This window comes from Stylophora pistillata, chromosome 2 (assembly GCF_964205215.1).
Source record: "Stylophora pistillata chromosome 2, jaStyPist1.2, whole genome shotgun sequence".
In the NCBI taxonomy this organism is placed as follows: domain Eukaryota; kingdom Metazoa; phylum Cnidaria; class Anthozoa; order Scleractinia; family Pocilloporidae; genus Stylophora; species Stylophora pistillata.
The window spans coordinates 10,916,674-10,938,432 of NC_142520.1; the positions used below are offsets into that span (position 1 = coordinate 10,916,674).

General features: G+C 39.4%; 1 protein-coding gene and 1 pseudogene across 1 annotated transcript; both read right to left on the reverse strand.

Annotated features, from left to right (window-relative positions):
• Positions 1-21,759, reverse strand: part of LOC148737092 (uncharacterized) — a 120,176-nt pseudogene that overhangs the window by 12,455 nt on the left and 85,962 nt on the right.
• LOC148737093 (uncharacterized) lies at positions 12,735-19,738 on the reverse strand. The gene is made up of 3 exons (XM_088747720.1): positions 19,735-19,738; positions 18,774-19,292; positions 12,735-14,469 (listed from the first exon to the last, which is right to left on the reverse strand). The coding sequence occupies exons 1-3, from the start codon at positions 19,736-19,738 to the stop codon at positions 14,111-14,113; spliced, it is 882 nt and encodes a 293-aa protein (XP_088603846.1). The 3' UTR covers positions 12,735-14,110.

A 21,759-nucleotide genomic window follows, 5' to 3' on the forward strand; every position in this document is an offset into this window, starting at 1 on the left:
GACTGAGATGATGCCAATAGGGTCAGCCATTTTGGACGGAGAGTATTAGGACTGGGCCGAGTTTCCATTCCTCCCCCTATTCAAATGTAAATGTTTGTGTTCTTATGAAGTATTAAAAGTATAGCGATGAAAAGTTTCAGGAAAATTTTACGATGGCGCTTTGTTACTTTGGAGGGCTAAATGATTCGATATTCGACCACGATTTTGTTTTTCTTACCTTTGATATTCCCACCGCTGCAAAACGCGGTCCAGGCGTTTGGTGTTTTAACAACTCTCTTTTGAACGATAAGGATTTTTGCGCTACTATAGAGAAATTAATCGATGATCATGTACGTTTTTTATCTTGTTTTCCGTGTCTCCAAGATTGGTGGGAGTTTTTAAAACAGTCTATTAAAGAAGAAACGATCTCCTTTTCCCGTAAAAAGCGAAGACAACTGCAAAGAGACCAGGTAATTTTGACGAACAAATTGATCCGTCTTCGTCAACGTTTAGTTGACGGAGACAATTCCGTTATCCCTTTAATTTCTGACACCGAATGTCGTTTGAAAGCCCTTCGAACTAAACAAGTCGAAGGAATCATTATTCGTAGTAGAGCAGAATGGTTAGAGGAAGGCGAACGCCCCAGTCGGTATTTTTTTAATTTACAGAGAATTAAAGCTCAACGATCCCACATCTCTTCGGTTTATGATTCTACCGGTATCAAAGTCTCCTCCCAAGAAGAGATTGAAAAAGCTCATATCGATTTCTACACTCAGCTCTTTTCCGAAGAACCGATAGATGCTGCTCTTCAAGAAGATCTTTTATCCTCTCTATCACGGAAATTAACTTTTGATCAGGCGTCATCTTGTGAAGGCGAGATCACGCTTGACGAACTTACTCTCGCTATGAAAAATATGAATAGGAATAAATCGCCTGGCCCTGATGGCCTTTCGGTTTAATTCTACGCTAGATTTTGGGATCGTTTAGCTCCACATTTATGTCAAGTCTTAAATGCATGCTACCAAACCGGAGAGATGTGTGATTCCATGAAGATGAGCAACACACGCGTTATTTTTAAGAAAGGAGATCGTAAGAATCTGAAAAATTGGCGTCCGATTTCTCTCTTAAACGTTGACTATAAGTTATGCTCAAAAGTTCTATCTCTTCGACTCTCTAAAGTTCTGGAATATATCGTTGACCCTGATCAAACTTGTTCTGTGCCCGGACGCAAAATTACTTCAAACTTACATTTACTCAGGGACATCTTAGATTACATCGACCGCACGAATGAAACCGGCATTTTGCTCAGTTTAGATCAAGAGAAAGCCTTCGATCGCGTTAATCGCACCTTTCTGCAAAGCCTCTTACCCCGTTTTGGTTTTGGCCCGTCTTTTTGTTTTTGGATCAACACTTTATATAATGGGGCCAATATGCGTGTTATTGTTAATGAATGGCTAACCGATGCGATTCCTTTGTCTCGTGGGGTAAGACAGGGGGACTCCCTGTCTCCCCTGCTCTATGTTTTGTGCGTTGAAACTCTCGCATGCAAAATCCGAAATAATCCTGAAATCGAAGGTTTTCTCCTTCCGGGCGCACGTGGTCTCTGCTATAAAGTTGGAAATTATGCTGACGATACGACCTGTATAGTGAAATCTTATCGCTCTCTGCAAGTTTTATTCAACATGATTAATATTTACGAGCGTGGCTCTGGGGCACGCCTTAATATCACGAAAACAGAGGCCATGAGGTTGGGGGCGTGGCGTAAGCGCGACGACCAACCACTTGGCCTCAAATGGGTGACAAAAATTAAAATTCTAGGCGTTGTTTTCGGCCGCGATACTGAATTAGATAATTGGCAGCCAAAACTAGAGAAATTAGAAAAACATCTAAATTTATGGAAATCCCGCTCTCTTTCTCTTGTCGGCCGATCACTCATCGTTAACACCCTCGGAATTAGCAAGCTCCTATATCTCTCTACAGTTTTGTGTGTCCCAAAATGGGTAATTTCTAAGGTGAACGCTTTAATCTGGCCATTTGTCTGGGGTTGTCGAATTGAAACAGTGAGCCGAGCGACCTGCCACCAATCTCTTAACAGTGGCGGTCTCGGCATTTTGAATTTCCTGATCAAAGGTAAATCTCTTAAATTAGCCTCAGTAGTTTCTAATCTAGATAATCGCGAATCAAAATCCTTTTATTTGGCCAGATATTTTCTAGGCTCTAGGCTTGCCTCTTGTCGCTCAGAGTGGAGCTCTCTTCGAGATAACTCCACCCCGAGTACACAGATCTTGATGCCCTATTATGAGATTGTTCTCTCGGCGCTCACTACTCTACGTGGGATTCTCTTCCGCACGGAGTGGCGCGATTTTGAATTTTCTTCCAAGAAATGTTATCGAACTCTCTTGAAGGAAAACTCCACATCTCCAATTCTTCATCGCTTTTGGACTCCCTTCCTTCCGATTGACTTTAATCTTGACAAATTTTGGAATTCAGTGGGAGATGACTTTTCTGAAAATTATAAGAACGACATACTCTGGAAAATTGTACTTCGCGCTATTAAGGTCCGCGATTCTCTAAAGAATTGGGGATATATCGACTCAGATAAGTGCGCCTCCTGTTCCCGTAAAGAAACTATAGATCACTGTTTTCTCAATTGCCCCCGTGTGAAATCTGTATGGACCTACTTTTCCCCTATTATCTCCTCTATCCTTGGAACTAGCTTTCTCCCATCCTGTACCTATGTTTTCTTTTTTCGTTGGACCCCCGCTAGTCCAAAACAGAATCGTATTGCCCGCTTTATAATTAAGACGATTCTGTGCAGCATCTGGAAATTTCGAAATAAATCTACCTTCCACAATGGGAATGACCCCCCTGAGGGTATAATTCGATATGCCCTCAGCGAGACCAAAAACAGAATTGCGTGCGACTACTTCCGACTCTCGTTATCTAACTTTAGAAACGCTTGGGAGTCCCCATCAATCTGTACAATTGATGGGGACTCCCATAGAATACTTTTGTAAATGGATTACCTTAAGCTTTAGTTAACATTTTATTAAATTAACTTGGAATTATTTAAAACTTAGAATTAGCATTAAACAATCCTAGAGTTACATTAATATTAGTCTATGTTAGCCCTAGCCATACCAATATTATAGATTAAGCATATATTAATATTAGACCTAACTATTTTGGAATTATTTATAACCTTACATTAATATTAGTAATATTTAATAATTCGAATAAGCAAAGATTTGGTAAAACATTTGACAATGAAAAACTGCGATAAAATATTATAAAGCATGACACGACGTTTCGACGTTTCCAGAACGTCATTATCAAGTAAACTAAAATAATAAAATCGAGTATATATATAATGAAGCGGTGAATAAATTACAAAACGTTAAAAGTTAAACAAAGACTTTAGCCCTAATGGAATCGCTCTGGGTGTTTAAATTGGGCCTTATTGTTCTTATGTACAACATTTCATAAACAAGACAATCCTATTTCGTGCCGCATTTTTTAAGCATTCTAAACTGGCTCTCATTGAGTAAGTCAATGTTCCCATGGGCATCTCTCATGGGCATATACTCTGCCATTGGTCGCCACCTGAGAGATGCCCATGGGAACATTGACTTACTCAATGAGAGCCAGTTTAGAATGCTTAAAAAATGCAGCACGAAATGGGATTGTCTTGTTTATGAAATGTTGTACATAAGAACAATAAGGCCCAATTTAAACACCCAGAGCGATTCCATTAGGGCTAAACTCTTTGTTTAACTTTTAACGTTTTGTAATTTATTCACCGCTTCATTATATATATACTCGATTTTATTATTTTAGTTTACTTGATAATGACGTTCTGGAAACGTCGAAACGTCGTGTCATGCTTTATAATATTTTATCGCAGTTTTTCATTGTCTAATATTTAATACTCGTATATAATTAACAACTCTTGAACTTTGGAACTTTGGACTGTTTATTAATAATTAGTTGGGGCCGAGCCCACGTGCGTTAGCACTTTTATTTTGTAACTTATGTGGTTTGTTATGAATAAACCCTTTTCAAAACTTAAAAAATGATCAATGTGGTGCGGCGTCCTGGGATCTGCACGAAACAGGAATGACTCCTTTGTTGTCTTGCGATAATGCCATGACTACTTGGTTAAAACACAAGTACAAGGGTTCAGGTGAGTCTGGGGCGAGAGGAAGATCGGGTGATACCAAAGCTACAAGTACAGGCAATTAAAAATATACAAAAGGGCTCATACATGCGCATAGATGTAGCAAATGGCTTTTTTAGCGCCACTCTTGCAAAGAGAGGTCCTCAGAAAAATATTTCCTTCATTTTTTCCTATGAATAGGGTTTAGGGCACATGTTTTAATATAGTTTGATGGTTTTTTAATTTTCTTTTGTACGAGGGTTTCAAATTTCACGAACTCTCTGCCAAGGGAAGATTAACAAAAGCAAATACTCAGTCAACTGCAGTCATTGTGCGAGTTTTTTGACGTTGAAATATAGGTAGTGCTAATCGTAAGGCATCACGTCTGAGTCTCACGTTCGATATGGTGGGTCAGTCGACACAATAACAATCGCATCTCGAGGTGTTGCCTGGCATGTTTAATAGGCGCTGCAACCAAATCTATTTGTTATCTAGCTCTCCTAACTGTGTATTGCCTGTTTTCATTTGACGTCACGCGGTATCCATAATTAGGTGTCCGCCATTATGGAGCCCCTCGGCAGCGTAATCTGATGCTAGCCAGTTCACACGAGTCTCGCAATACTTTTCGATTTGATCATGAATACTTCACAGGAAAACTGCCATGAGGATCCGCATAGCCTTTGTAAAGATATACCAGTGCTTTCTGAGTACGTAAAAGGTTTAGAAACGCACGTTAAGAGGAGATATTTCCAAAAAATCTCACAAGTTGGAGTCGACCCTGCTAGTATCTCCAGCGATCAGTTCGATCCCGAATGCTTGCCATCTGTCGAGGCTACAGACTTGGTTAGCTACCTAGTTTGGGAAACTAGTTACTACACTAAGCAGCAGTTTAAATGCCACAAAAGCTTGGAGGCTTACAACCAGATGGTCAGCGGATTTGCTACAGACCAATGGCAGTGACTGCGGTGTGTTCAGTTGCGATTGCTTTTGCAATATACCTTGCATTTGGTGAAAATCCTGCTCATATGATATTTGATGTACCCAAAAGGCGGCCACATCTGGCAACATGCCTTAAACACAAAAAAAAACATTTCTTTGTTTCCACAATTCTAGGCAATATCAGAGTTTTGAAGACTCCCAATAATGTCCATCCAACCCCCACCCCTCTTACAGTGTATATATGAAAAATTCTAACTACTACCCCCACGCCCCTAGAATTTTCAGTCCCTTCCACGAGGTGAGGAAGGGATTTATGGATATTATTTTATGGAACCACACACATCATTTTCTTTGTAAAAGTCTGATGCACACTAGTGGCATAGCAACATAGCATACCCCTCTGCTGTTTTTTCCTTGTGCCAGTCAGAAAGTAAATGTCTAGTGCGCATCAGACACTTTATCTGATCAGAGCTAAATGCAAGCATTTCAGAAAAGATTTTCACAGTGTTACCGAAAATTAAAATTATACTGTTTTTCATAATCCACCTCAGTTGAGCACTGACTCAATCACCAACTGATAATCTTTTCTGAAATAGCTGTATGTCACAAATGCTGATATTTAGATATTGTCACAGCCAGTCAACCTGTTGGGGTTACCATTTCAGAATTGAAGTAATGTGCAGTTTGAATAAGGGACAATTAGGTATTGGCAATCCCTAAATATGATAACCAAACCACTTCTTAATGGTAGCTTCTGCAGTTAGGTTTATTCATTAGCTATATTTTATTAGGGAACGGTATGCTTTTCATTCCACTAGCTTATTCGTGTTTTTCTCGTTGCTATGTTCCCACCGATAACGTAGCTCCATTTTCTGCCTTTAAAAGCACACACAACCCACAATTCCTGTATTCGCTTTGACGAAGGGCTAACGCTCGAAACGTCAGCTTTTGTAATCGTTACGGTGGCCAATTTACCATTTCAACTTGTTGATATATCCAATTTATTTCGTTACCCCCAACGACGCAGCCCCAAGTAGTTTCTTTAGAAACTATCAGCCTTTATACGGTACAATAAAACTGCTAATTAAAATTTGATGATCTATATTTAATTTTTTCATTTATATGCATATGTACAAGCAAAAACATTCATTCATAGGGATTTACTCTTGTAGGCAGAAATGCAAGAAATGGCATTTGCTTCTCTGAACATGCTCGGAACTTGAAATATTGAAAAAATTTTAATTTTTCACAAACATTTCAGGATGATCAAATATTCTGAGATATATGTTTTCTCCATGCACCAAAGGCCATAAAAGGCTGCAATGTTTGCAGCAACAATATCAAAACAAAGTCATCAGAATGCCTTTACAAAAATAATGACTGAGGTATTGATACCTCATTGGGCTAAATGCAAGTATTTCAGAAAATATTTTCACAGTGTTACTGAAAATTAAAATTATACTGTTTTTCATAATCTCCCTCAGTTGAGCACTACTCGATCACCAACTGATAATCTTTTCTGAAATAGCTGTATGTCACAAATGCTGATATTTAGATATTACAAAAATAATGATTGAAGTATTGATACCTGAGCCTGGACTCTACAGAAAAATAAAACTGCATTCCTTTCTTTTTTAAAACATGTGAACTATTTGAAACAGTTTCACTAACATTTAATTTTTTTCTGTGAACAATGGCTTTACAAACCAAATGCAGTGAATTCACAGGGAAACAAGTAGTTTCTCAAGATGAAATATTTTTTTGGAAAAGTGCCGGATGAATAAATTATACAATGTTGATGTAATTACATTGGCAAATATTTATTACTTCCACATTTCCAATGATATAACAACTTGGTGAACCACTTTTTTCTCTGTGAAATGTAGCCAGCACTCTTGATCACCCCTCAAAATTCAATGTTATAAGGCAATTTCAAACATGGAAATTGCAAACAGAAAGAAACCATTCCAGCAATCAAAAGAGTGGCATAAATCCATCAGTTGATTTGCCAGTTAATGCAGACTATCTGAGAATCGAAGTATATCTCAATACAGCATTTTGGTTTAACTAATCGGCTAAACATCATATATCCCATTGTAACATTCAGTTTCTTTGGTGCATACTGCAGAGATTAGTAAAAAGTGGTAATAAATATGAACAGTAATGCCTAAATGGTATTTGATGTCGCTCGGACAGACACATTTTACCTGTTATCGTATCATTTCCACTGTCTAGCCATTTTGTAAATATTTCTTGGATGAACATTTTATAATCAGTTGGCTGAATACGCTCAAGATGTCTTTCGATTTGGTGGCGTCTAGGCTTATCTGTGAAATCCACGCGTTTCGGCGAGCTTCTGTTAGATGTTTGTAACTTTCACCGTTCTTCTAAACAACTATAGGTATACGGAACAGACTAATACCTTCCTTGTTTCCAGATTTTACTCCACAGCCAGGTATTATACAGAGAACCATCGCACTACAACTCACACCCATCTCTCTCTAAACGTCTCTGTTTACTTTTTGAGGGCCTCCACAATCCTGGAATGGCGGTTAACGACGGTTGTCAAGGACTGAGGTCACGTGGTGAAAACCAAGAGTTTCTTATTTACTGCCGACTGATTTCATTAGTCAGCTCTAGGGAAATCGAATGGATCACAAAAACACGAAACTACATCTACCAGACAAGTGTTAGTCGTGTTCAATTTTTATTACCGTATGTAACTTTACAATCTGACTAGGCATGAAAGCCTTCAGAACTCAAGTTGTCCAATCCGTTTTCTCTTGAAGGATTTTCGTCATTGTACGCGTTGTAATATTAGTAGTATTGGGGGCCTGTATGGCACATCCCGCGCTGCCTGGGTCCAAGTGCCTCGGTCGAGGTTAATATATTCATGTGGCGTAGGTGTACGAGGGGTTTGAATAGGGTTAAATATTCCGTAGGCGTATAAAGGGGGTTAGGGTTAGGGTTTGGCGTAGGTGTACGAGGGGTTATTAGGGTTAGGGTTAATATTCGTATAGGTTCGTGAGTAGGGTTTTTAAAACTTAACGGTACAAAAAAGTATAAAGATAACAAAAGAATCTAAGATGGCGGTGGGATTAACTATATTTATTTGTTCACTCTGCACGATATTTGAGATGTAAATAGGTAACATAAGCTAGAAAAGCTGTCATCATGTCTTTGTATAATTGCTGAAATGTAGAATGTTCTCCCACTTGTGCATCATAGGTTTCAATCTCGTCAATGTATTTAGTCACTTGTCTGCGTATTTCACAAAGATCTTGCGTGGTAGCTTTTTCTTTTACAATGGCAAATAATTCGTCTAGGATGGTTCGGGCCCATTGAGGGTTCTGTTCAATCTCTCCGTCCAAACAGTTGTTTTTCAGATGACATGGTGTATGAAATGAATGTTGAAATGTAGGAAGAGGTTATACATAACCGTAGAAAAATGTCACTCTGATTGACAAGTTGTCATCATGTCTCTGTACAATTGATGGAAAGTAGATTGTTCTCCCAGGTTGGAATCATAGGTTTATGGCGACTTCCGCGCGGTCTGGATCCGAGTGATTCGGCCGAGTGGGTTCTAATTAAATATTCATACGGCGTAGGTGCCGAAGAAGGGGTTTTATGGTTTATTCATGCGGCGTAGGTGCACTGGGGGCTTAGGGCTGTTGGGGTTTAGGGTTGTTGGGGTTAGGGTTGTTAAGTTTGTAACGGTTTATGCACTAGTGTGTATTACAAACTTAAAGACTCGCATAATTACTTGTTATATTCGTCTTCGCATCCATCTCACGCTAAGAATTCCATTCCTTTTTCTCAGTTTCTAAGACTTCGTCGTTTATGCAGTGATGACTCTGATCTCCACCACAAATCAGAGTCAATGTGCCAGTTTTTCCATAACGGTGGTTACCCTGTTTCTGTCGTTCAAGCGGGTTACCACCGCGCCCAACTTATTGATCGACATTCAGCACTAGAAACGTCGCATGAGGAAGATTCCGACCGCATTCCATTCACTCTCACGTTTCACCTCACAAACGCTCAGTTAAATCCATTATTCTTAAAAACTTTAAATTACTTCAAAACAATCCAGAGACAAGCACTATCTTTTCGCAGCCTCCACTCATTTCATTCAAACGCGACAAAAACATAGGCAATTTTTGGGTCAGAAGTTCTTTTCAGACTAATGACCAACCAGGCACTTTTAAATGCTCTCGTGAACGATGCAAAACGTGTCCTTTCATTCTCAACACTGATAAGATATCGGGACCTAAACGATCCATTAAGATCACCGATCGCTTCACGTGCACCTCCGCCAATGTAATGTATTGTATAACTTGCACTTATTGCAAAAAGATATACATCGGCGAAACAGGCAGAAGACTAGGTGACCGATTCCAAGAACACCCTTGAGACGTGGAAAGGAATGACAAGGACACATCAAAACCAGTCGCTGGACATTTTAATTTACCTAATCATTCTAAGCAACATATGGCAATCTGCGGTCTTTCCTTACACTTGGATAGCACGGAAAGCCGTAAAAATCTTGAACTAAAGCTCATCTTTCCAACCGGCAGTCTAAATCCCACAGGGATCAACGAACGTTTTTCATTTCACTAATTTTCTTGTTTTTCTCCTTGCCATGTTCCCACCAATAACGTAGCTCCATTCTTTTCCTTTAAAAGCACACACAACCCACAATTCCTCTATTTACTCCGACGAAGGGGTAACGCTCGAAACGTCAGCTTTTGTAATCGTTATGGTGGCCAATTTAACACTTCAACTTTGTTGATATATCCAAATGTTTTCGTTACCCCACCGACGCAGCCCCAAACAGCTTCTTTCAAAACTATCAGCCTTTGATAAACATTACGTATGCGAAAACTTTGTGTTGGAGTTAACCCATCCACCATCTTAGATTCTGTTGTGCTTTTTTTACCGTTATTTTTTAAAATGAGATGCAAAAAAAACCCTACACACGAACCTACGTGAAAACTTACCCTAACCACCCCAACAACCCTAGTCCCAACAACCCTAGCCCCAACAACCCTAACCCCAACAACCCTAAGCCTCTAGTGCACCTACGCCGCATGAATAAACTCTAAAACCCCCTCTTCGGCACCTACGCCGTATGAATATTTAATTAGAACCCACTCGGCCGAATCACTCGGATCCAGACCGCGCGGAAGTCGCCATAAACCTATGATTCCAACCTGGGAGAACAATCTACTTTCCATCAATTGTACAGAGACATGATGACAGCTTGTCAATCAGAGCGACATTTTTCTACGTTTATGTATAACCTCTTCCTCCATTTCAACATGCATTGCATACACCATGTCATCTGAAAAACAACTGTTTGGACGAAGAGATTGAACAGAACCCTCAATGGGCCCGAACCATCCTAGACGAATTATTTGCCATTATAAAAGAAAAAGCAACCACGCAAGATCTTTGTGAAATACGCAGACAAGTGACTAAATACATTGACGAGATTGAAACCTATGATGCACAAGTGGGAGAACATTCTACATTTCATCGATTATACAAAGACATGATGACAGCTTTTCTAGCTTATGTTACCTATTTACATCTCAAATATCGTGCAGAGTGAACAAATAAACATAGTTAATCCCACCGCCATCTTAGATTCTTTTGTTATCTTTGTACTTTTTTGTACCGTTACTTTTTAAAAACCCTACTCACGAACCTATACGAAAATTAACCCAAACCCTAATAACCCCTCGTACACCTACGCCAAACCCTAACCCTAGCCCCCTATATACGCCTACGGAATATTTAACCCTATTCAAACCCCTCGTACACCTACGCCACATGAATATATTAACCTCGACCAAGGCACTCGGACCCAGGCCGCGCGGGATGTGCCATACAGGCCCCCAATACTACTAATATTGCAAATCCCGGCACTTGGCGTGCCTACATACCTTTGATTGGTTCTTCTACCCGCTCACTTATTCCAAAATTTCACTCTTAATTAATTAACGAACAAACGCCAGACACAATAAAGTATTTCTGTCGAGGAACTATTGGCTGGTAGTTGCCCCGCGAAAAACAGTCAAAACCCACTAAATGCAGGTCAATCACATATTTTTTCACGCTTACAGCCTGTCAAAAATTTTAATACCTCGCAACCGCACATTGGCTAAATAATACGTTAAACCTGTTAGAATTGAAAAGTTACTGTTTTTCCGATCTGCCAAACTTCGCGGCCGTCAAACTATTCAAAACTTTCCACGGATGACTACTACCAATCCAGGTATTTTCCGCGGACGAGCACTATCCATCCGGGTATTTTCCGCGAGCGGGCACTATGGGCTGATAGTGTCTCTCCATGGATGAACACTATCGCGTCACGTGATCGATTTAAACCAATAAGAACCGGACAAAATTTAGAGGTGAACTATAAGGGCTTATAGTGTCTCTCCACGGATGGATACTCTCGCGTTACGTGATCAATTTAAACCAATAAGAATCGGAGAAAATTTAGTGCTGAACTATAAACTCTGATAAAGCACGCCCTTTTAACCAATGATAGTGCTCGTCGTATCTAACCTGTATCACAATTATAAATATTACTCAAATTTTTCAGCATATTTTTCGGAAAACATAAGGGGTCGTATTTTTACTTTCCAGTTCCCCTCCTTTTCTTATATCTTCATAGCAGCCGGCTATCCTTGGGAATTTATGGTATGCCCAACTTTGATTAAACGCTTCCGATAAATGAGTCAGCCATAAACTATGAAAGCTTACTTTCATGGTAACTCACTTTCATGATCTGGAACTCCATAATCAGACCTGCATACTTTTTTTTTTTCCTTGATATAACACCAACATTACAAATATTACATTACAAATATTACATTACAAATATTACATTACAAATATTACATTACAAATATTACATTACAAATATTACATTACAAATATTACATTACAAATATTACATTACAAATATTACATTACAAATATTACATTACAAATATTACATTACAAATATTACATTACAAATATTACATTACAAATATTACATTACAAATATTACATTACAAATATTAGTTACAAATATTAGTTATATTGTCATTGGCTTAGGTTCTCACAGGGTAAAGTGTCTGTCTCGCACACGTGCAAGTCATATTCCTTTTCGACATTGTCATCACAAATGTATGTTTTTGTTCTAGACGCCCTCCCCCCCTCCCCCACCCTTTTTTTCTCACAGAGAAGGTTTGGTGGTAGGAAGGAAGGGATGAGTTGTAACTTAGCGAGGTGTCTCGAAATATAGGGTACCCCCTTCCTCCACCCCTCCCCCCATCCCCTTAAATCTGTCATTTTTTCAAGGTTTGTTTCTTCAGTAAATGGCTTGAACTCGGGGGTAACATGTGAAAGTATCATGTCATCGTCCGGGTGAGTGTAGTCTTGAGAAGGACTGTTGTCGATGGTGGCGCCTTACTTTTCCACAACCTGTGGGGATGTCATCTTGACCCTTGACTCTTCGTTTGTCCCTTTGCTATTATTCTTCTTTTCTCGTGTTTTTAAATCTAAAATGTCACGTTATTTGCCCGCAGTTGTAAGGAAATTTGAAATATTTCCATTACAAGATTATGAAGTTCACAAACGATATACTACAACTTCTTTTTTTATTAATAGCTTTGCACTAAGTTTCCAGTATTAACTATTAGCAACAGCTTTGAATGAAAGTTTTAACCTCACGTTTGTTTATTTAACAATATATTTCTTAATAGTAAATGTAAGTAATGTCCCCGGCCACCACAGACACTGCTGCTATTTCATAAAACCCTTTTGACACTTATCTTCTATTTCAACATCTTTCTAAGAAAATGTTTCTTTTCCAAATGTTACTAGCTCCCTGTAAGAGCCCGTGGTCTTTTTTGCAATTGCTTGATAGGTGGCTAAAACAGTTCAGTATTCAACGGAAAGGTTTTAGGTCAAACAGACACCTTTTTCGCCGATGGAAACGACATATTTCTGTTTATAACAAGTACTTCTACGAAATACATAGTATGTTTTTCTTAAATTCAGAACAGAGTGTCAAAGCGTATGATATAAATTATTATTACAGAGAGATAGGGAATATTATTCCGTTATTCAAAAAATTATGTATACCTCACACATTAAAAGAACTTTTTTTACGACACTAGCAATACTTTTAAACAACTGTCGTTAAATGAAGTACTTGTGAATACTTCCTACTTAATTCTGGTCCATAATTTACAATTTCACGCGCAAATTTACAAGCTGCCGTAGCAACTCATTGGGTTTTCCGGTTGTTATACCAATTTGCAAATGATTTCCTTCCTCAAAGGGCCCGGGAGGGATCTCAACTTTGACAAAATCGTGCGTGTCATTATCCCCTCATGCTAGTCTTCATCATGTGACAACACGTTTTCAATGTTAAGATTAGTGCTACGTTCGAAAAGCCATACCGATTCCAGACTGTTACATTGTAATAGGCGTCTTTACTGTTTGATCTTAAAATCTTCACTGATCTCACTGAAAATCGGTAAAAGAAGGTCACTGAAGATTCGTATCAAAGGATTGATTTGAAAGAACAGACAAAACTTAATCCTAGGCTTCCAGGAGATATAATCATCTGGAATTATTTCTCATCGTTTTAGGTTGTACAGTGTGATAATTGGTCTGTGCGATATTGTGACCTTTCCTTAAGACCCTGGTGAAAAAGTATAACGAGTGAGACTCGACTTCTGAAAAAAAATATTTCTTCATTATCTCAAGTTTTAGAACCCTATTTGTACTTTTCAACCATAAAAAAAGCACTGAGCTCAGTTAATGTAATAGATGACCGAAAGAAATGATGGCTAAAAGTAAACCAAATGAAAAATAAGATGCGTGACTTTTGGGTCTCACAGAAGGTTAAAAAGTTAAACAGTTACACTTTATTCGGCACTTTAACTGAGTGCTATCAGTCGATTAGAATGCCAAACACTGAAAGCTCAAAACTAAGTGCCATTATCATATTAGATAAACGTTTTTTTTTTTTTACTCCAGGAACGTAATAGTCACTTGACCATGACCAGCGTTGTTGTAACAACATTCATTGTCCTGGTTGTTTCCATCGTTGTAAGAACCTCCCCCACCACCACAGGTGTTAACACCATTATTTCCACTGCTTCCTCCAGTGTATCCTCCTCCTCCTCCTCCTCCTCCGCCTCCTCCTTCTAATCTTCCTCCATTAGCTCCACCACCTCCACCAAACCCACCATCGACATCGTTATACCAGGCTCTTCCACCCACCCCTCCCTGAATAAATCCCTTACCACCTTCTCCACCCCGTCCTTTGGTTCCATTAAAATTCTTTCCACTTCTTCCACTGGAGTAAAACCCGCCACCACCACCACCTGAAATACAATGAATATATTTTAAGATTTTCGTAAATAGAAGCGAAACTATATTTAAATGAGATGCTAACCCATTCGAATTTTGGAATTTTTTACTAGTATTGTAAAACGCTTCAGTAAACCCATATCAGTTCGGCCAAACCTTACATAATGCATTTTAATTGAGCCGCTATCCATGAGGTTTAATATTTGTATATAGCACCTGTAATACCTAGTTGTATAAACTGTTTTGTCTTACTTCCCCTGTCCAAGATACTATGAGTTGATTTACCGCGTTACCAAAATGCTAAATTGCAGAGTTAATGAACGGTGAGTTTCTTGTTCTGACACGAAAAAACAAAGGAAATTTTTTTCCTCTAGGATCTTTATCGTGATTGTTCAGCGTGCGCTCTTGCACCGCGTCCTATTTGAAACCAAATCCTATTTGGCGTTGAAACCAAATTTTCGAAGTGGTCATATGATAAGATGCTTGTTAATCAAGTTTGATCGGGCTGGACGGGAAAATATTTGGCTCTCGGTCACGAGGCACGGCACGTGCTACATTCGGTCCGTACGTCACGACCGCGAGCAAAATAATTTCTGTTCTCCCGCCAACATCGGTATCGCTACCTTGACTCGTCTTTACAGTAAATATGACCTCTACGAGGATCTCAGTTGGGTTAACCGTCAACCGTCAAATGGCAAAAATATTAACCGTCAACTGTCAAAATCGCAATATTTTGCCGTCAACCGTCAAATAAGCAAGCCAAAATTAGCCGTAAAATGTCTCAGATATCCTTAAATAAAAATCATACGGTTGCCTTAATTGGGATCAAGCTCCATTTTTTATGAATTTAATTTTTGATAATCCCAAAAATACATTTATGTAAGTCCTTTAACTTCTATTCGCAAGTAAAACTGGCTAGCGACAGAGCTGACTTCTGGTTTGGAAACACTTCCGGTGTCGTAAAACGTTGGTAAGTTATCAATAAAAGGTGTCATAAATGAACAGTTCTTTACAAACGCGTCATCAGGAAAATCTACAGCCAATTTCGCGTTTAGTTCTTTTTCTAAACGACATTCCAAAAAATGTTATGCTTACAGTTGTTGAAGTGATGGAGGCTTTGTCGAATATTGATCCAAGTAAGGCCGGTGGACCAGATGACATCCCCGGTTCACTCCTAAAACATACTGCTGCTGAAATTGCCCCTTCATTATACAGGCTCTTTAATATGTCGCTTTCTACTGGCTCTTTTCCAGAAAATTGGAAGCGCGCGAACATTGCACCCGTCTTTAAGAAGGGTGATCCTGCCCTAACGGAGAATTATACGCCAATTTCTCTTTTATGCATTGTCTCCAAAGTTATGGAACGATGCGTGTTTAATCACTGCTACCCTCATTTATTGTCTTTTCTTCACCAACTCCAGCATGGCTTCCAGCCAGGAAAATCCACAGAAACGCAACTACTTGAGGTGTATCACGATATTTTAGACAAACTAGCCAATGGCCATGAAGTGGACGTAATCCATTTTGACCTGTCAAAGGCATTTGATAAGGTTCCACACAGGCTACTCCTCTCGAAGCTTCAGCTCCGTGGTATATCCGGTCCAGTTTTGTTGTGGTTCTCAAGCTATCTTTCTGACAGATACCAACGAGTTGTTGTTGACGGCATATCCTCAGACTGGCTCCCAGTCACATCAGGAGTACCCCAGGGCTCCATCCTGGGTCCGCTTTTATTTCTGGTCTTCATTAATGACATGTCGTGCCCCATTACTTACGGAAGTAAACCTGGCTTCTTTGCGGACGATAGCAAGCTATATCACCCTATTGTTTCCAATGGATGTGTCTCCCTGCTGCAAGCTAACTTGGACAACTCCAAAACTTGGTGTGACGACAACGGTATGTCTTTCAGCACAAAAAAATGTAAAGTTCTACACATGTCAAAGAGAACCTCGCGCCAAAGAGAGAAGCATACATACCATTTAGACGGCCAGACCTTGGACTCGCCTCCTGACACCAAGGATTTAGGCGTGACTGTCACTACTCTACTATCATGGACGACGCACATCGAAGAGATATGAGTCAAGTGTAACAAAGTTCTTGGTCTTGTATAGCGTGTCTGCGGTAGAGACATTGTTAACGTATCAACTATAAAAATGATGTACACTGCGTTAGTTCGCCCAATCGTCGAGTACGTATCCTCTGTATGGTCTCCTTACACAGCAAAGCATCGTAGACTAATCGAAAATATACAACGACGGGCTACTAAATTCATACTTAACCACCCAGATTGGAAAACCAGCTACACTGCGAGACTGAGAACTCTTAGCCTACTGCCGCTTGAATTCAGAAGAGAAGTCCATGATCTTGTCATTTTATGCAAAATTAGGTCAGGTCTTATCAACGCTAGTTTTGACAATCTTCTGCTTCCTGCCAACCATATATACGCAACCCGACGTCATCATCCTGCAGACATCCGCCCTTTATTTACTCGTACTCAGCGGTATTTTAAAAACTCTTTCTTTCCTCGCACAATTAAATTATGGAACGATTTACCGAGCAACATTAAGCGAGCGAGCTCTTTACATAACTTTAAAGCCTTAGTGAAGCGGTTTTATAAAGAAAAGCTCACGCTTTATACTCCGCCCGGTTTGGAAACACTTCCGGTGTCGTAAATTGTTAGTCATTTATCAATAAAAGGTGTCATGAATTAACAGTTCTTTACAAATGCGTCATTATGAAAATTTACACCCAAATTCGTTTGTTTAGTTCGTTTGATAAACAACATTCCAAAAAATTAATCATCAACCGTCAATTGACTTAAAATTTAACCGTCCACCGTCAACATCACCTTCTTCCCCCCTATTGAGATCCTCCCAGACGACCCTCGATCACGAGCTCGAGCTTGCCGACCAAATTACGACACGTTATATTTTCTGAAACTACACGGCATTCTTAAAATCTCGAGAAACTGAGGAGGATAACGACACATTAATTTCTAAAAGCACGAAACCTTATCGGATACCAGTTGTCATCACTCAGAAACATCCAAACACCCCGGCTAAGCATTTACAGCGAGACCACTGCCTTATTTTAAACACCAGATAATCGACCTCATCGACAAGTCAGCAAAGCCCGAAATGCGAGTTTGCTATTTCCAAATTTTTATTTACGAACATTTGTAGCCCAACTAAAAGAAAGAACCGGTTTAGAGCGGCTGTACACTCAAGATCATTTAAAGAAGAACGATATTGATGTTTGAGTCGCCTCCGAAATACACCTTGAGCCAGATAAACCTGAATCTATTGTCAGCATACAGATCTAAAACATATTCAGACGGGACAGGAGCTGGTCAAGAGTGGTTTTGAGGGAAAAAGGCGGAATTGCTGTTTATGTGAGAAGTAACCTAGATGTTGTTGATTGTTTATAGATTAAAACTACATAGTTTAATTTTTAGACATGATCTTTTATAAATACGCAGGAAGTTCTACTTTCACCTAAGTATATTTTAGCGCACCGCACATGTTTTTTTTTTTTTTTTTTTATCTCGGGATATTCATATTTTATCCGAGATTTATTAAAGATTTATGTGACGCCGACGCATATTTCGAGTTATGGTGCACGCGAAAAGTTTGGAGACCACAAGAGAGGAGTTGCTCGAAGTGCAGCCGGGAGCGTTCGGAGTTATCAATACAACACTAAAAATAATACCGACCGTTCAGAGAACCAAGAGGAAATTTCCTAAATTTACGAGTCCCGTGTGATAGATTTACCTCCTTGAATTGTTGGTTACTAGAATTGACGATTAGAAATTACGTCGCATTGTGTTGAAAATCTTAAAAATTGTACGATTTCAAAGGAAAATCATCTATTGAACAACACTTTTGGGACATACATGCAGCAGCTCTTCAGAATAACATTCACCCCAACGTCGCGAGGCCTCGGTCGAAGTAAAAAAGCTCAGTTTTGTTTTCAGCCACATTCACGCATCGCGTTTGGCATATAAAGTATCGTCGACTCCAGAACTAATTCCGTCGCTTTGAAGAGTTACATGATGCTCAATGTTCTTAGAAACGATTATCATGTTAGCATATCTTCTTTTCAAATAGAGCTCCAAAAGGTTAGAGGGAAAACAGTCGTGAAAGTTTTGAAACTTCGCGGGTAAACTCGATGGGAGATTTTCGCCAACTATGAAGTCAGTCTGAGCCATCTCTATCAGCCATCCATTAAATTATAAGCCACTTAGAGCACACGTTATAATATGATTATGATGTAACATTAAATGAACAGCTGAGATGTAAGGAATCATCACGATATACCCTTACCTGACCATCCATCATCAGCAGTGTGTGCACCATGTCCATTGCTACCCCCTGACCATGATTTGTATCCAGGATTCCCTGTTGTGTTTGTGCTGGCGTCACATCCTTCATGTCTTGACCGAGCTCTATCTACCCCTCCTCCGCCTCCAGCTATTATCAAAGGTGTGTTGGCTCCTCTCACCACGAACGTTCCTCCACCACCTCCAGAAGAGCCATAGCGCTTGTTTATTCCTCCTTCTTGACCAACAAGTATCTGAATGACTTCACCCTTGTTTAGGCGGAACGTTCCTATCATTCTTGCTCCTCTTCCTCGGTACTGAGTACTGTTAGTGTGTATATCGTACCCTCCTGCAGCTGCTATTGCTTTTATTCTGTAGTCACCAGTGTACGGCACAGTCCAATGTTGAACTCCGCTGGACAGTGTGACTTGCCCGTCATGATCCTGTCCTGTGTAGTGACTGCCCAGCGTTGTTGGACCAATTCTTCCACTGGTGTTGAGGTTTGTAAAAGCGGCCTTGAAAGCTGAAAGGGAAGAGTTAAGTTATCTACATCGTTATAACCATAATTGTTTTAGCTTTTTACTTTCATTAAAGGTAAACTTACATCTACAAAAAAGACATGGAACAGTTAAAATCTTGTAGATTGATACTTAAAACTACTCGCCGTTATTGCAGTTATTAAGTTATTTAATATTCAAGTTATTTTTTTTGATCATTTATTCAATTCTTTGTCTCTCAATGGACGTGTACCGGCTCGTCACGAAATATTTTTCCCGAAAAATTATCAAGCATCGCATCTGATTGTGGTTGAAATGTTATGTTGGTCTTGTTTGTTAAAATAGATCGCTTTTGAAATAGGCCTTCAACTAAAACTCTCCGTTCTTTTCCTCATTTCAGTCCAAAGGTTACGGAAGTCTTTATACCTCTTTGAACTTTCCCTTCTTAAGTTTGAATTATAGATAAACCCATCCTCTTAAAAAGCCACTCTTGGATTTTTAACTGATAGCTTCTGTAAATCGGGAAAGCGAGATTTATCAATGCTGCTGGGCTAGTTTAAGCCCTCTCTCCCCTTCCTTTTGGGCTTTTCCATGCGCTATTGCATTAATTCACATTTTCCGTTTCAGTGCTGACAAGTAACTGTTGATATCCAGCCATTCTGCATGAAAAAAGTCGAGAGTGAGCAAATCGTAAAATTTTGATTTAGCGTCCGGGGCTATTGAACCAGGGGATTTAATTCTTGGTTTTCACGTGATGTCATCAAATTTAGAAAAAAAGAATTATCGATCCCTGTGAGATTTTAGTTTAGTAAGTTAATAGAACAGTTGAATTCTTATCTTTTGACAAATTTTCAGTTTGATCGGGTCTTTCTTCTTGTGGTAAAGCAAGGTTGAATTTCTAAGCTATTGCTTGACACGATATTAACATACTGGTAAGTAGGTTGAAGAAAAAAAGACAAAGAGAAATGGATAGATAGATAGATAGATAGATAGATAGATAGATAGACAGATAGATATGTTTAATCAACTCTTTTTTAGGCAGAGCTGAATTACAGTGCAGTATGTACACAATATAACAATGATATAAATACCACTGATAATATTTGAGCAATTTCTCATGTGTGAATAATTTAAATATACGTTATTGACCAAGCGCGAGGTCAAAACGGCTGGATATTGGCCGAGTTCTTTCTTTGCATTTTTATGGACCGAGACGATGTCGAAGTGCATAAAATTGTGAAAAAAGAACAAGGCTAATATCCAGCCATCTTGACCGGACAAGGTTGGTTAATAAAGGATTTATTATATTGCAAAAGATTTCGCTTTATTACGAGTTAAGAATGACCTTTTTCCCTCGAGAGCTGGGAAAGAAAGCCAACAGTGTTTGTTGCACAACAAACTCACGAGAGCCGTTTCTATTTTCTTTCTTTTGACTATCTTCTGCCGCTTTTTGCCTTTCCGTCGCCGAAATTTTCCAAGAGTTACGAAAGTAGTTCTTATTCTATTTTTTTCTTTTTTTTTTATGCGCGGGATCAATGCGGGCAATCCTGAGGGGGCAAGATGGGCCCATCTTGCCTGCTCGAGTAGCCAATCAGAACGCAGGATTTGCTTCATCTTGCCCACGGGCGCTGTGTGTGATGTGATGAATAACCCTTAAAGTGCCCCTGAGATCAAAATTTTCGTACATAATTTTTTTTCCATTTTCGTGTTTAGTGTGTCTCCTTCACCTACTCTGCCAAATATCAGTTTAGACCGAGCACCACAAATATCTAATTTGGGGCCGTTAAATTCACGAGTTCGCGTCCGCCATTATTTGATCACGTTCCGGATGTTGATCACAGGACTCAGAGGAAGTGACGTCAAAGGCTCAACGCGAAAATTTCACATGGCAAAATGTCAAGCAAACATAACAGAGTGCTTTACTCTATTCTTACGAAAACTAAACAAAAATGACTGGGCATCGATGCGTAATACAAAGCTGAAGTAATCGTACAGACCACGCTGTAGGTATTTCTCTGCATCGGAGCCTTGCAAATAGATCAGAGCGGGAAAAACGGATGCGATTTGTGCGACCTCGTCGAGTAAACTTCAATCCTACAGAAATATTTGTGATCTACTCCGAACACTTCTCGGAGGACTGTTTCGAGAGATCTGTGTACTTTGAAGGATCTAGGCGAAGAATTATGGCGGGTTCAATGCCTTTCGTTCAAGAAGAGAAGGGACGAGAAAAACCGTCCTCAGTGCGATCTCGACGTCGGAAAGCGAAGTCTACGAACCTCCACGGATTTTGTCACCTTTACATATGACCTGATCAATATCCACCTTTAACAACACTCAGGCAGAATACCTTACACTAAGGAAAGTACTCGGTGAACATTGAATGATAAAATAGCCCAATTGAGGATTGAAATTTCTGACCTCAAAGAGCTCACTTTTATACAAAAGAGATGAAAAATATCATTGTGTGCTCTGATTCTAAAAAAAGCTGGCTTT

Excerpts from the sequence above, each read along its gene's own strand:
- LOC148737093 (XM_088747720.1), bottom strand. Across the intron at positions 14,470-18,773 it reads TGCTGATGATGGATGGTCAG|GTGGTGGTGGTGGCGGGTTT; the intron begins GTAAGGGTATAT and ends ATTGTATTTCAG.